This window comes from Lampetra planeri, chromosome 35 (assembly GCF_965212315.1).
Source record: "Lampetra planeri chromosome 35, kcLamPlan1.2.h2, whole genome shotgun sequence".
Lineage (NCBI taxonomy): Eukaryota > Metazoa > Chordata > Hyperoartia > Petromyzontiformes > Petromyzontidae > Lampetra > Lampetra planeri.
Genome location: NC_136141.1, coordinates 2,659,953 through 2,675,976, shown reverse-complemented (window position 1 = coordinate 2,675,976; position 16,024 = coordinate 2,659,953). Strand labels below are relative to the sequence as shown.

The following is a 16,024-nucleotide window of genomic DNA, read 5'->3' as shown; positions in this document are numbered from 1 at the left end:
TCACCCACTCACCCACCCACTCACCCAGCACTCACCCACCCACTCACCCACTCACCCACTCACCCACCCACCCACTCACCCACCCACTCACTCACTCACTCACCCACCCACCCACCCACTCACCCACCCACTCACCCACCCACTCACCCAGCACTCACCCACCTACTCACTGATCCACTCACCCACCCACTTACCCAGCACTCACCCAGCACCCACTCACTCACCCACTCACCCACTCACTGATCCACTCACTCACCCACCCAGCACTCACCCACTCACCCACCCAGCACTCACCCCCGTGTCTACGCGTCTCTGCCTTCGCCTCGATGCAGAACGGAAGGGAGGGAGGGAGGAGACGCCTCGTGGTCGTCTGGACTATGCTGCTCTCGCTCGGCACTAGTTCTCTCAGCGCCACTCCGCCTCCTCCTGCACGCGGAGACTCCCGGATCCCGCCCCGTGCCCCCGTGACACGGGGGGGGGAGGCGGATTCCAGTCCCACGATTATTTATTTATCATCCCTACTGCCGCCACCGTTACTTCTCTTGCTGATGCTGCGTCTGTGCGGACGACGCGAGACGTGCCCTGCGAGCCGGAGGGCTTCGTCGGGGCGCTGCCCTCGAGAGGTTGGGGCTCGTCTCTGTCTCCTCCTGTGTCTCCCTGTCTGTGTCTCTGTGTCTCCCTGTCTGTGTCTCTGTGTCTCCCTCTCTGTGTCTCCCTGTCTGTGTCTCCCTGTCTGTCTCTCTGTGTCTCCCTCTCTGTGTCTCCCTGTCTGTGTCTCCCTGTCTGTGTCTCTGTGTCTCTCTGTGTCTCCCTGTCTGTGTCTCCCTGTCTGTGTCTCTGTGTCTCCCTGTCTGTGTCTCTGTGTCTCCCTCTCTGTGTCTCCCTGTCTGTGTCTCCCTGTCTGTCTCTCTGTGTCTCCCTCTCTGTGTCTCCCTGTCTGTGTCTCCCTGTCTGTGTCTCTGTGTCTCTCTGTGTCTCCCTGTCTGTGTCTCCCTGTCTGTCTCTCTGTGTCTCTCTGTGTCTCCCTGTCCGTGTCTCCTCGTTTCTCCGTCTCTGTGTCTCCCTGTCTGTGTCTCCCTGTCTGTCTCTCTGTGTCTCCTCGTGTCTCCCTGTCTGTGTCTCCCTATCTGTCTCTCTGTGTCTCTCTGTGTCTCATCGTATCTCCCTGTCTGTCTCTCTGTGTCTCTCTGTGTCTCCCTGTCTGTCTCTCTGTGTCTCCTTGCGTCTCACTGTCTGTCTCTCTGTGTCTCCCTGTCTGTCTCTCTGTCTCTCTGTCTGTCTCTGTCTGTCTCTGTGTGTCTCCTTGTGTCTCCCTGTCTGTCTCTCTGTGTCTCCTTGTGTCTCCCTGTCTGTCTCTCTGTGTCTCTCTATCTCCCTGTCTCGCTGTGTCTCCCTGTCTGTCTCTCTGTGTCTCCCTGTCTGTCTCTGTGTGTCTCCTCGTGTCTCCCTGTCTGTCTCTCTCTGTCTCTCCATCTCCTCGTATCTCCCTGTGTCTCGGTATCTGTGTGCGTGTCTCTCACCGTGTCTGTATCTCCTCACGTGCTCCCTTCCGTGTCTCTGTCCCTCTCTTCATTCTGTCTCTCTGCGTCTCTCGAATGCTCTCCCCTGCGTCTGTCTACCTCGCTTACTCTGTCGTTCCTTGCGTCTCACCGCGTCTCTCTGCGTGTCTCTCTCCGTGTCTCTCTCCGTGTCTCTCTGCGTGTCTCTCTGCGTGTCTCTCTCCACGTCTCTCTCCGTGTCTCCCTCCGTGTCTCTCTCCGTGTCTCTCTGCGTGTCTCTCTCCACGTCTCTCTCCGTGTCTCTCTCCGTGTCTCTCCGTGTCTCTCTCCGTGTCTCTCCGTGTCTCTCTGCGTGTCTCCCTCCGTGTCTCTCACCGTGTCTCCCTCCGCGTCTCTCTCCGCGTCTCTCTTCGTGTCTCCCTCCGTGTCTCTCTCCTTGTCTCTCTCCGTGTCTCTCCGTGTCTCTCCCCGTGTCTCTCTCCGTGTCTCTCCCCGTGTCTCTCTCCGTGTCTCTCTGCGCGTCTCTCTGCGTGTCTCTCTGCGCGTCTCTCTCCGTGTCTCTCTGCGTGTCTCCCTCTCCGCGTCTCTACATCTTCGTGTCTTTCTGCATCGTTCGCCGCATCTCCCCGTGCCTCTGTGCCTGTGTCTGTCTCGGGGAGCGGTGGCGCAGCGGTTAGCGCTATGCTGCACTGCGAACCCGGTGACCCGAGTTCGATTCCCGCTTACGGCCAACACCGGTGACGGTTATCTGAACCGGTGATGGGCCTCCCCTAGGTCGACTCATCTTCAAATGAGTATCTGGTGCAGTGTGTAAACATCACAACCAGGGAGACAAAGGCGGCCGGGCGCGGTGCTGGCCACCCACCCCCTCGTGTGCCGTGCCGGCCTTCATAGGTGCTCGCTAACAGCACTTGCCCCTACAGTCTGTCAAAGCTACACGGGAGATCGTTGTCTTCGTGGCGTTTCCCCCCGGCGTGTTTATCGTCTCAACTTGTCCCTTGGACCACTTGTCTAAGTTGTCTAAGTCGTCTAAGTTGTCTAAGTCGTCTAAGTCGTCTAAGTTGTCTAAGTAAGTTTTCTAAGTTGTCTAAGTCGTCTAAGTAAGTTGTCTAAGTTGTCTAAGTAAGTTATCTAAGTAAGTTGTCTAAGTCGTCTAAGTCGTCTAAGTTGTCTAAGTAAGTTGTCTAAGTTGTCTAAGTAAGTCGTCTAAGTCGTCTAAGTTGTTTGAGTAAATTGTCTAAGTAAGTTGTCTACGTCGTCTAAGTAAGTCGTCTAAGTCGTCTAAGTAAGTCGTCTAAGTTGTCTAAGTTGTCTAAGTTGTCTAAGTCGTCTAAGTAAGTTGTCTAAGTTGTCTAAGTAAGTTATCTAAGTAAGTTGTCTAAGTCGTCTAAGTCGTCTAAGTTGTCTAAGTAAGTTGTCTAAGTTTTCTAAGTAAGTCGTCTAAGTCGTCTAAATTGTTTGAGTAAATTGTCTAAGTAAGTTGTCTAAGTCGTCTAAGTAAGTCGTCTAAGTTGTCTAAGTCGTCTAAGTAAGTCGTCTAAGTTGTCTAAGTAAGTTGTCTAAGTTGTCTAAGTCGCCTTCCCCGTGTCTCTGTCTCCAGCTGGCACTTTGGCTGCTCTAAGAACCGCGTCTCTGCTCAACGACATCGTCCTCGGGTTACCCCGAGTCACAGAGAAGTCTCTCCCGTGCGTCCACTGCAACCAACAACAACAACAACAGCAGCAGCTCCGATTAGCACGGTTGGCTACGTACGGTGCGAAAGAAGTTCTACATACAACAGCAGTTGCAGCAGCAGCAGCAGCAGCAATGACACCGAGACAGCAACAACAACAGTAACATCAACAACAGCGGGACACCACCAACAACATTGAGACAGCAAGAACGTTGGAATAGACAACAGCAGCAACAAGGCCGACCACAGTGGCACAACTTGTAGTGGTGGTGGTTGTTGTTGTTGCAGCCAGCAACCTCGACCCAGTAAACGGAGGTTCATACGGAGACGATAAAACACATCACCATCACACCATCATCAACATCACCGCTATAACCATCATCACTACCACTATAACCATCATCATCACCACTATAACCATCAACATCACCGCTATAACCATCAACATTACCACTATAACCATTATCATCACCACTATAACCATCATCATCACTACCACTATAAGCACAATTATGACCGAGTGAAATCATAACCATCACCAAATCGCCCCGGCAATATTGCGTTTGTGTTCCACCATCATCATCATCACTGTCACCACCATCGTAATCATCACTGTCACCACCATTGTCATCATCACTGTAAGCACCGTCATTATTATCATTGTCCAATTGTCGCTCTAGCAAATACCCGTATAGCATTCGTCATCTTCATCACCACCATCATCATCATCATCGACCACGGATGCTGACACCACTGATGACACCACTGACGGTGATGACGACGATGATGATGGCGGTGCTGTCGAGTGCGTCACTAATGACAGATGCCACCTCCACCCGCCGTGTTGCCCGCTAATGTTTCTTCTCGCAACTCCGACTGAGATTTTCGACGGCGGTCCCCTTCCTTGTCGGAGCCGGCACGTGGCGCACAGCGTAGACCCCCTTCCGTCTGCAGATAATACACAGATCCACTCCCAGTGCTAGAGCACAGACGAGCAACGCATGCGTATCTCGAGCCGTGCACAGACACACACACAGCATGGGGCAGTCGTCGTGCTTGATGGAGCTGGTGGTCCCAGCTTGACGTCTGGCCGCTTGAGCGTCGCACTCGGTTCACTGCTGCACCGAGATCGTGCCCGTGTGTGAGTGGCCTTGGGCCGATTGCAAGCGAATTATATTTGTATAATTGTTGATGTTGTTGATGCGATTAGTATTTGAATTATGATGGACACAAATCAATCTCCGCTCTCCGAATGTTTTTCGCGATCACATTTTTTTTATTTTGAAAAATAATAATAATCATCGGCTTTCGGGTTTTACTAAGTTGTAAAGAATGCTGATCGGATAATCATCTTATATACACTAAATGTGTGTGTGTGTCACAGTGTTTACCTCTCGAGTCCATTCGGAAGGTCATTTCACTTCACATTGTCGGTCGTAGCGGTCAGCGCGCCGCGCTACGAAGATTGCGACCCGAGTTCGATTCCCGTTCACGGCCACCAACACCGCTGACGATTATCTGAACCGGTCCTGGGCCTCCCCCTAGGTCGACTCAGCCTCAAATGAGTAGCCGGTGCGGTGGTGTGTAAAACATCGCTACTCGGGAGGCAAAGGCGGCCGAGCGTGGTGCTGGTCACCCACCCACCCCCTCGTGTGCCGTGCCGGCCTTCATAGGTGCTACTCGCTAACAGCACTTGCCCCAACAGTCTGTTAAGGCCACACGGGGGATCTTTGTATTTGTGCAATACCCACTGGGGCAATACGTCCTTGGCAGCGAGAGCCTTTGTAACACCGCTTCCAACGCTAAGCGATACATCTCCAGAACTTAACCACACTATAATTAGACTTTTCTAGACCTTCCCATTTGGCAAACGTCCAACACTTAATTATAATTAGGCTTCCACCATCGCTCAGTACAAGATTAACGGAGTGGGCGTGGTGGCTCTGCGGAGTGTGTGAGTGTGTATATCACACACACACACTACACCCACGACACACACACACGACACACACGCAGGAGAATCGAGTCACTGATCATCCCGTGCGCACCGCAGATCACCTCCGCGAAGGGCATCTGTGGGTCTAAAACATCTGCAACTGAAAGCGCATCGCCACTCATCAATCAATCAATCAACCCCACCGCGCTCCAACATGTGGGACATTCTCAACAACAACTCCTTCACAACCACCACAACAACAACCACCACCACCAACAACAACTTCTGGTCACCCGCTCACGACCTCACCACCCTCCTCAACTGGTCGAGCACCGCAACTCCGGACGCTTCATCAACCTCCTCCTCCTCCTCATCATCATCCTCGACGCCATCCTCCTCCGACGCCGTCGCCACGGCGGTGATGGCCACGGTGCTCTCGCTGCTCTGCGTCCTCGGCGTGAGCGGCAACGTCTACACCCTCCTCGTGCTGCGTCTCCTCTCGCGTCGCCGCAGCAGCCGCAGCAGCCGCGCCTCGGGCTGCCGCGGCGGGGTGGGGTCCTCCGGCACCACCGCGGGCTCCGTCTACTGCTTCGTGCTCAACCTGGCGCTCGCCGATCTCGCCTACCTCTCCACGGTGCCCTTCGTGGTGTGCACCAACGTGGCGCGCACGTGGTTCTTCGGCGACGCGGGCTGCCGCCTCCTTTTCGGCGTCGACCTCGTCACCATGCACGCCATCATCTTCCTGCTCACGGCGATGAGCGCCGAGCGCTACGCGGCGGTCGCGCGGCCCCTCCGCCACTACACGGGGGGACGCTGCGACGCGGCGTCGTCTCGACGAGGCTGGGCCGTGGCGCTCTTCGTCTGGGTCCTGTCGCTGGCCGCGGCCGCGCCCAACATGGTGATGGTCAACCTCGGCGAGCTGAGGCTGCGCGGAGGCGGCGTGGCGCGCATCTGCGTGCCCAGCTGGAGCCCCGGCGCGTTCCGCTGCTACATCACCGTGCTGTTCGTGACGAGCGTCGTTGCGCCGGGACTCATCATCGGCTGCCTCTACGTGCGACTCGCCGTCAAGTACTGGCGCTCGCAGACCGCCACCGCCGTGGCCTCCACGCGCTCCCCGAGGGTCAAGGTGCTCTACATGATCCTCGCCATCGTGGTGGTCTTCTGGGCCTGCTTCCTGCCCTTCTGGGCCTGGCAGCTGGCCAACCTCTACTTCCGAGACCGCCTGGGCATCTCGCGGAAGGCCGTCTCGTACATCAACCACGCGGTCACGTGCCTCACGTACGGCAACAGCTGCGTGAACCCGTTCCTCTACACGCTGCTCACCAAGAAGTACAAGGAGTTCCTGGCTCGCAGGAGGACGCCGCGTGGTGCGGTCGGCGCGGGCAGGGCGCTCGGAGGCTCCAGGGGCTCCACGTCGTCGCACGACGCGCCCTGCAGGAACGTGCGCATCTCCTCGCGGCGGTCTACGATGACGAGCGCTTAGAGGATCTCGGCTTGAGAGAGGGGGACATCTCGAGCGACAGAGAGAGAGAGAGACATCTGGAGCCAGAGAGAGACACATTTGGCGACAGAGAGAGAGACATTTGGAGCCAGAGAGAGAGACATCTGGAGCGACAGAGAGAGAGACATCTGGAGCGACAGAGAGAGACATTTGGAGCCACAGAGAGATACATCTGGAGCCACAGAGAGAGACATTTGGAACCACAGAGGGAGAGACATCTGGAGCCACAGAGAGATAGACATCTGGAGCCACAGAGAGGGAGGAAGACATCGCGAGCCAGAGGATTTCTCAAGTCGGATGACGCGGTGAGGTCAGAGGACACATGAATGGAGGTCATGTCGAGTCAACGGATCGAATGAATGTCAGCACCACGGTGGTGAGATGTTAACTACCTCGCCTGGTATACAGGAGGTCGTGGGTTCGATCCCGACCCTGACGCCTGCTGCTGTGTATTTGGAGGTTGCATGTTCTCCCCGTGGTAGCGTGGATTTTTCTCCGGATCCTCCGGTTTTCCCTCCACATGTAGAATAAACACGCGTTTAGAGGATTTGCTTGCGATAAATTTGCACATGTTAAGCCACTGAGTTGAGCTATCATTTGTGGCCAGGTCGTTTCTGAAAAAAAACAGGTACACGGCTTAGTGGACCTTACACCTGGTGAAATAAAAACACATCGTTGTAGTTTATTGTTTTATCTCAAAGGTCAGAGGACATCCGAAGCTCGCGTGACATCTCAATGACGCGTGCTTACATGACCTCATGCCGAGAGACACGTCTCGAGCGCGAAGATTTCTAAATCCAGAGAAATAAAACGTCACGGTGACCAGCGGCAGTTTTTGCTTTTAGTGCTTAGTCCGTTGCTCTCTCCCGCACCTCCGTTGAGCACGGTCAGATACGTACGGTGCGAAAGAAGTTCAACGCACAAACACTGCTCAAGATTGACAACCGTTATATTCATCACCAGCAGCACGTCTTATCAACACCACCACCACCATCATCATCACGAAATAACATTGTATCAATGCCGTCATTGCGCTCAAGTTAATACTACTAATAATAGTAACGATGCTATATATTTTACGCGAACAATATTTTACGGACATCGCAAACGATCGGCAGCTTCGAGGCGTCGAGCAGCGTTCCGTGTGGCTCGAACGCCAGGCGAGAGAAAGAGAGGGAGAAGGGTGAGAAGATGATGGGTCAGGATGTGTTAGGACGCATTCGTCAAAATAGGCACGCAGATCCGCGGAAACACATCGCGCGGGATAAATGTCCTTACCCAGGAAAGCCTCACAGAGTCTCGTGTTTGGGAGGAGGAGGAGGAGGGTGCTGTCAAGTTTTCGCTGTAGCGGAAGTTGACGATGATTGTTGCTGTTGCTGCTGCTGCGGCTGTGTGTTTCAGTTTTTCAGTTTCATTTATTTGGAATAACCCTGTGAGCCATTCGGCTCTTGATTCGGGTGCAACCGCAACAAAGAATAAAATGACAAGATACATTTAAAATGTGTGATCCCAAACCCCGAGTGCATTTGCGGTGAATATTTAACTTTGTTTAAATTTGGGGGGCGAATGTACTCACTCGTGTAGTGACATCGTCTATGCGATCGGTGTTAAATGTGGTTGTGGTTATTGTTGTGTGTGTGGAGAGAGAGATAGGGATGTTGACGGGTTTTATAAGAGGCGACGGGTTGATGTTGTATCAACGCTTTCAAAATCTGACTGTGGCCATCATCATCAACATATTCATTATCGACATTATTACCAACATATTAATAATTTAATTCAAAATCATCAACATATAAATTATCTAAATCAACATAATCAAGATCATCATCAACATATTAATTATCTAAATCGATATCATCATCAACACATTCATTATCTAAATCAACATCATCAACACATCCATTATCCACATCATCATAAACATATTTATTGTCTACATCAACATCGATGTTATCATCAACATCATCAACACATCCATTATCCACATCATCATCAACATATTGATTGTCTACATCAACATCGATGTTATCATCAACATCATCAACACATCCATTATCCACATCATCATCAACATATTGATTGTCTACATCAACATCGATGTTATCATCAACATCATCAACACATCCATTATCCACATCATCATCAACATATTGATTGTCTACATCAACATCGATGTTATCATCAACACATCTATTATCTACATCATCATCAACATATTGATTGTCTACATCAACATCGATGTTATCATCAACATCATCAACATATTCATTCATCAATATCGTCTACATCAACGTTAATCATTGGTACAGTAATGCCGCCCGTCCACATCATCAACATCAACACCAATCGCTGTTGTAGCAACATCGTTAATGTGTTCCCATCCACGATGTTGTCACAACAAGACCGGTGTGTTGACATCACATCCAAGATCATCGTCAAAAATCACTCTTACGGCATTCCCGTTACGGCGCTAAGACATCATCATCAACATCACCAACATCACCATCATCATCAACATCATCAAAATCATCAAAATCATCACAGTCAACTCATTTCTTTAGAACTGCTTTTTGTGTTTAGTTTGTTGTCGTTCATCAGCACCTCCGATTAGCACCACGGTTGGCTACGTACGGCGCGAAAGAAGTTCCACATACGTACCAGCAATCACTTCTACGGCAGTCCCGTTGCAGTGTCAAGACGTCATCATTGTTCTGTATTCTCATTCTCCGGATGGCCATCATCAGCATCACTGCGTGTCCGGGACGTCTGTGGCATCTGTAAAAAATAGAGCTTCATAGCTCATCGGATTCCTCCACCTCCAGTATAAATAAACATTCTGATTCGGAACGTTCGTTACAACGTAAGCCCCAAAGTGTGCGCGTGTCTCTGTCCCCCGCCGAAGATTCGCGACTCGGCCACCACGACCCCTGGGATAGCCACGACTCTGATCACGCACGGATCCCGCACGCGCCTTTGTCTTCCTCGATCGATGCAAACCACGTGTGCGCTTTCTGGCTCTTCGGGTTTGAAGCGGCGTGTTGTTCGGCATGATGTCCGACGTTTCGCTCGATTTTTTTGGTGCAACTGTTTCAGCAGAATTGAGTTTATTTTCGTTATTATCGCCGTTGCACGAGCGCACAGATGCAGTGATCCAAAACCGCCAAGCCGGCTAGCGACACACGCGTGTGTTGTGTGTGGTGTGTGTTGTGTGTGTTTTGTGTGTTGTTTGGGTTGTGTGTTGTGTGTATGTTGTGTGTGTTGTGTGTGTTGTGTATGTGTTGTGTGTGTGCGTTGTGTGTGTTGCGTGTGTGTGTTGTGTGTGTGTGTTGTGTATGTGTGGTGTGTGTGGTGTGTGTGTGTTGCGTGTGTTGTGTGTGTGCGTTGTTTGTGTGTTGTGTGTGTGTGGCCGAACCCGGCGACCAGAGTTCGATTCCCGCTCACGGCCACCAACACCGGTGACGATTATCTGAACCGGTCATGGGCCTCCCCTAGGTCGACTCAGCCTCAAATGACTACCTGGCGTGGTGTGTAGTAAACCTCGCCAAAGGCGGCCGGGCGTGGTGCTGGCCACCCACCCGGCCTGCAGAGGTGCTCACTAACCGCACTTTGCTATACGGGGGATCTTTGTCTTTGTATTTGAGGGTTCGCACGTATGGCTAGGCCACGTGGCCAAACACGCACGTAAATGTTGACGACTTACTTAAGTTCATAATCAACGTTTTTGAGTTTAGATCGCGTTATTTATAAATGTGTCGTAACCCTCCACCACCAGACACGGCCAATCAGTAAAAAAGTGTCACGTTGACAAAAGACAAATAGTTCACTGCTTTAGCCCATCGGTGTGTTGAAGCGTGAAACCACAACATTTACAATTTGAGTAGCACGACGTTTCGCTGGTAATTGCATCCAGCACCATCGGGCAATTCGCCAGAATTACGACACATTTATAAATAACGCGATCTAAACCCAAAAACGTTAATTATGAATAATATTGGTCGCGAAAGTCTACGTGTTAAACTGACTTATTTAAGCTTACGCGTTAAGCAACGAATTAAAGTCGTGAAAGACGAGTTGTCACAACAACATCAACAACACATTCCGTGTTAATAGCACTGTGGCCTGAACATAATGTAGATATATAATAGGTGACGTTTCGGACAATGTCCCTTCTTGAGGGCAACATATTGAGGTCACTCTACCGAATGGGACCTTTTTGCCGGCGTCAAAGTACGAAACAATAAGAATAGGTTTGTCATGACACTCTACCTCGCTGGCCTCTTTCCCTACTGCGAAGGACCATTGCCCGAAACGTTATGTGCTTGTTTTATTTCCGAGGCCAGAGTGTTGTTGCTGTTGGTAGTGTTGTTGACACGGAATGCGTACAATGTTATCTTTGCTGCTTGTGCACCACTGTCCACGTAGCAGCACGGACTATTTTTTGTCATTGCAATCGTTGATACCTAGGCCGTAATTATAATATTCAAATATGCTCAAAATGTCCCCCCACCCCCAATATATTGCTATAAAAAATATTTTAAAAAATAATAATTGCGATGCTAAATTTCGATTTAAAGCTTTCGTGACTGCAGGGATTCATCTTCTTGGTTCTTTCGGTAAAGTAAATAAAAACAACAATTTGCTAAACCTTGGCCACAATATCTGGACTTGTCTTCATATAACAACGCATAGATTTCTGTTTATATGATTGTGGTTATGGTTGTACTTTATGAATCCCTAATCTCTGCCATTACATACAATGAAACAAGAAAAGGTAAAAAAGAAAAAAAACAGAGCAATGTAATACAATACATTATTAGACATTATTGTAAAAAAGAAATAAAAAGTCCATCCTATATGTTAGTGAATTTTTTTATATTTTAGGCAGAAAATTTTCAAATTTTTTCTTTTTTTCTGGGGGGGGGGACCCCAGACCCCCTGGAAGATTTGGTCCCCCCCCCCAATGTAGACTCCATGGCTACAGCCTTGGTTGACACAAAGATTCATTAGTTTATTTTATCTATAGCCCTCCGCTGCCCGACAGAGCCAGTGAAATTGAAGGGTGATAGTGATAAAAAAAACAAAAGTTACATTCCGCTTGCACGATGATCTAACCGAAAAGAAACGAACTCTGAATCATATTGGTCGTGAAAAGCGACGCGTATTTTAAAAAAATTTATAGAAATAGTTAATAGAGTCGGACGGGATGTCACAACACGCAACACAACTTAGCAGTAACACGCAACACAACACAACTCAACAGCAACACAACTCAGCAGCAACACGCAACAGGGTACACGCAGTGTCTGTAATGAACGTGGATATGCAGGCGCGTGTGCGTGTGTAGACGTGGCGCACGTGTACGGATGCGCTGCGTGTACATTGCACGCGTGGGCGTGCGTACGGACTCGGGCACGATCATACGAGTTGGGGTGTGCACGCTTGCGACTGACCACGACGATGATTGCAGGCACGAGACCATCCTCCCAAAGAGTAATTGCTAAAACCTGTGTAAAAAAAATACACGCGCTGTATTTATATACGTGTGTTTGCATATACATCTGATTTTTTTTTATATAAAAAAAAAACTACTGTAAGTAGTCATTTCAGCAGATGTACAGGGCTATCCATTTGTAGACGCCCCACTAAAATAGTGCGATGCAGCCGCGTGGCCTTTGCAACGCCGCATCGCCACCGAAGTCCGTGGACTCTTCTAGCTCGCCCGCCCGCTCACTCTCTGCCATGCTCACGCAATGATCACTCTCTGCCAGGTGAGCAAGGCCAGTCGGGATGCAGTCGGTGGAAGCTGCTGCTGGTGAAGATTCGTGTTCGGAGTCGGTGGTGCCATGAGCGCAAAACAGCGACAAAACATCGCAGCAAACAGCATTGCCGCCGCGACTTTTAAAGGACAATGGATCTTTTTGTTTTTCATTGCGAGTCTGATTTCAAGAAATGATCACGATTATCATCATCATTAATCATCATCATCACCATTATCATCATCACCATTATCACCATCATCATCATCACCACCATTATCACTACTATCATTATCATCATCACCATTTTCATCATCACCATTATCATCATCACCACGATCATCAACCTTGATCATCATCACCATCATCATCACCATTATAATCACGATCACCATTATCATCATCACCATCATCACCATTATCATCAGCATCATCACCATCATCGTCATCACCACCATCATCATCGCCATTATCATCATCACCATTATCATCATCACCACGATCATCACCACGATCATCATCACCATTATCATCACCATCATCTACCCTTAACACAGAAGGGCCATGACGTTTACTTTGCAGGGCCACGGTGTTATTCGCGAATGCGTTGAGGTTTGTGTGGTTCGTTACTTTTTCTTCTTCTTTGGAGAACCAAGAACGTGAAGATTGGGCGACACAAATTGACGAGGCATTTGCAAGAGGTTCGCCGAGCGATGCCGCAGTGAGCGCGGAGAGCGAGCGGACGACATTTCAGAAGACTCAAACTCTTAATTTTTTCGGTAAAGTCACGTAGGTAAAAAATGAAATTAAAATTAATAAAAAGAAAATATTTTTTTTATAATTTTTTATTTAATTTTTATTAATTTTAATTTCATTTTTTACCTACGTGACTTTACCGAAAAAATTAAGAGTATAAAAAAAATTATTATTATTTATTATTTTTTTAAATTTTAATTTCATTTTTTACCTACGTGACTTTACCGAAAAAACTAAGAGTATGAATCCTTGCAGTCACGAAAGCTTCAAATCTAGAATTTCAGAAGACATTTCACACCGCGCCGATCAAGCACCAGGTTCGCGTTGGGGACACTGGCGGTGCTGGAAGTGTGCGGACCACGGGGGAACGGTGGCGCAGTGGTTAGCGCGCTGCGCCACCAACCCGAAGGCACAGAGCGCGGTGACGTAACCACGGCGCTCGTGCCAGGCTAGGTGCACGTTGAGGCCATCGCTGCTGGCAGGAGGAGGTCACACGGGCACTGACCCAGCAGGTGCCGTGGGTCAACTGAGATGAAGAAGATGCACCACCAGTTGTGCTACTCAACAACAGCAACAACCGCCCTTCGCCACTAAGTGGCGGTGACGTCACCACAGCGCTTGTGCCAGGCTAGGTGCACCTTGAGACCACACACACACGGATAACCCTTGCCACCCCCACCCCACGCCGCGCGGGTCATGGGGGGGGGTTAATTGACCATACTTCACCACGCTGGTTAGTCGTTATATAACTATGATTGTGTTGGTCACGGACGAGTTGTGTGACCATACTTCACCACGATTGGACAGCGTGGCTCGGTGAAGGACGGCGCCTCGATTCAAGACACCACTCGCTCCGCTGCTGCTGATGATGCTGATGATGCTGCTGATGATGATGCTGCTGCTGCTGATGATGATGCTGCTGCTGGCATGGAATTTGTAGCGCAGTGGCACCAACCACTGGTCATTGCAGAAGCCGAGCACGACCTCCATCAGGTGACCAACAATAACGCGGTTCGAGTCCTGGCCACGGCTGACGTCATTGCACCAGCCCGCAATGTTTCAACACTCGAATGTGGAAATAATCGCTCCGGGCGTTTGGCTTGTACTGAATCAACGCTGCTGAAATTAGTCGCTCGGAGAAGGAACGTGGGGCCGATGTGGAGAGGAGTTGACACAATAAACTACACACTATTTAAACACTGTAAGCTGTGTTTTTTTCTGTATTTTATCAGGTTAGGCCCCACTGAGCTATGGAGATACTTTTCAGAAGCGATTTGGCCACAAATGACGGATCAACGAAAGAGGCTTATCACGTGCACATTTATAGCAGCGGCCAAACACTCCGAACGCGTGGCGATGTTGTTTCTAAACGTGGAGGGGGAACCCGGAGGACCTGGAGAAAAATCCACGCGACCACGGGGAAAGAGAGACACGCAAACTCCTAATTTACAGCAGGCGTCAGGGTCGGGATCGAACCCACGACCTCCTGTATACCAGGCGAGGTAGTTAACATCTCCTCGCCACCGTGGCGAGATGTTAACTCCAAAGGATGCGTTAGTGCCAGCTTGTTTATCTCGTTATTTATATTGTCCACAACGACCCGAATAATGATTTCGAGCATGGCCAAGGGAACCCCATGGCCGACACGGCGTGAGGAGGCCGTCCTCTACCAGTAGATTCACAAAGAGGTGTAAACTCGGCACGATTACTGGGCAAACGTAATTGTCGTCAAGTAGCCTTGGGCAAGCTGTCCGTACAACATTCGGCCTGACATCGCTTCGCTGTTTGTCCAACAGTGTGTGTGTGTGTTGGGGGAATGGTCAATCTAAATTGGCCCTCCTCCCACGGCACTGCCCACCACAGCGTTGCCGTCCGGCACCACGAAGAGGTAGGGGGTTGTTTTTGCCAGACATCACCGCCACTTTGTGGCGAATGGCGGTTGTTGTTGTGTGTTGGGGTTGTGGGTAGGGTACTATGTTTGCAAAACAAAGTACCTGCCTGGGTATTTGATGTCATCCAACACTCACCTCCCCACGAGTGACGGGGCAGTTGTGGAGAGAGTGGAGGAGTTCCCATACTTGGGCAATGTGCTCACAACGAGTGCCGGTTTTGGCAAGCGGAGGTCTCACTCCGAATCGGTCGAGTGGGATTACCATTCCATCGGTTGTGTAACGCCGTGTGGAAGCGACCTACTCTGTCGCTCCGTACAAAGCTCCGGGTCTTCTCGACCAAGAGTTACGCCCTCCCTCATCGATGCTTGCGAAACGTGGATTGCCCTTAAAAGGAAGATCGGCGCGGTTTTGAAACATTCCGGCTGGTCCGTCTACGATCCATGCTGGCTGGGTTCAACCAGCCTGGATTGTGATTAGGAGATCCTTTAAAGGGCTGGACACAAGCATGCCCCATCGTTGAGATCTTCCCTTCACCACTCTGGTCAGTACGAGGAGCTAAATAAACGACTATTTTTTGGTTTTACCAGGTAAGGCCCACTGAACTATCTCGCTCTTTTTCAGAAGCGGCATAGCCACAAATGATAACTCCACGAGGTGGCTTGTCACGTGGAATGGTAGAGCAGTCAAATGCTTTAAAGACACGTTGATTCGAGATGTGGAGGGAAAAACCGGAGGACCCGGAGACCACGGGGAGAGAGAAATACAAACTCGAAATATACAGCCATCAGGGTCGGAATCGAACCCACGACTTCCTGCATACCAGGCGAGGTAGTTAACATCTCCTAGCCACCCTGATGATGATGAGAGAGACACGCAAACTCAAAACATACAACAGCAGGCATCGGCAGGGTCGGGATCGAACCCACGACCTCCTGTATACCAGGCGAGGTAGTTAACATCTTATAGCCACCGTGGCGCACAATCAAACGTGCTAAAGTAACGTCCTGCT

The 16,024-nt window shown here is 50.1% G+C and overlaps 1 protein-coding gene and 1 long non-coding RNA gene across 2 annotated transcripts; both read left to right on the top strand.

The window, feature by feature from the left end:
* Positions 1-532: 532 nt before the first annotated feature.
* LOC144730260 (uncharacterized) lies at positions 533-3,315 on the top strand. The gene is made up of 2 exons (XR_013587803.1): positions 533-623; positions 3,100-3,315. It is a non-coding gene; the product is annotated as an uncharacterized LOC144730260 (long non-coding RNA).
* A 1,930-nt stretch (positions 3,316-5,245) lies between these two features.
* Positions 5,246-8,122, top strand: LOC144730259 (urotensin-2 receptor-like). Its single transcript, XM_078610924.1, has one exon. The coding sequence runs from the start codon at positions 5,322-5,324 to the stop codon at positions 6,588-6,590; it is 1,269 nt and encodes a 422-aa protein (XP_078467050.1). The 5' UTR covers positions 5,246-5,321; the 3' UTR covers positions 6,591-8,122.
* The last annotated feature ends 7,902 nt before the right edge of the window (positions 8,123-16,024 follow it).

Bases quoted from the DNA above. Each gene is read 5' to 3' on its own strand.
- LOC144730259 (XM_078610924.1), top strand. From the start codon at position 5,322: ATGTGGGACATTCTCAACAACAACTCCTTCACAACCACCACAACAACA.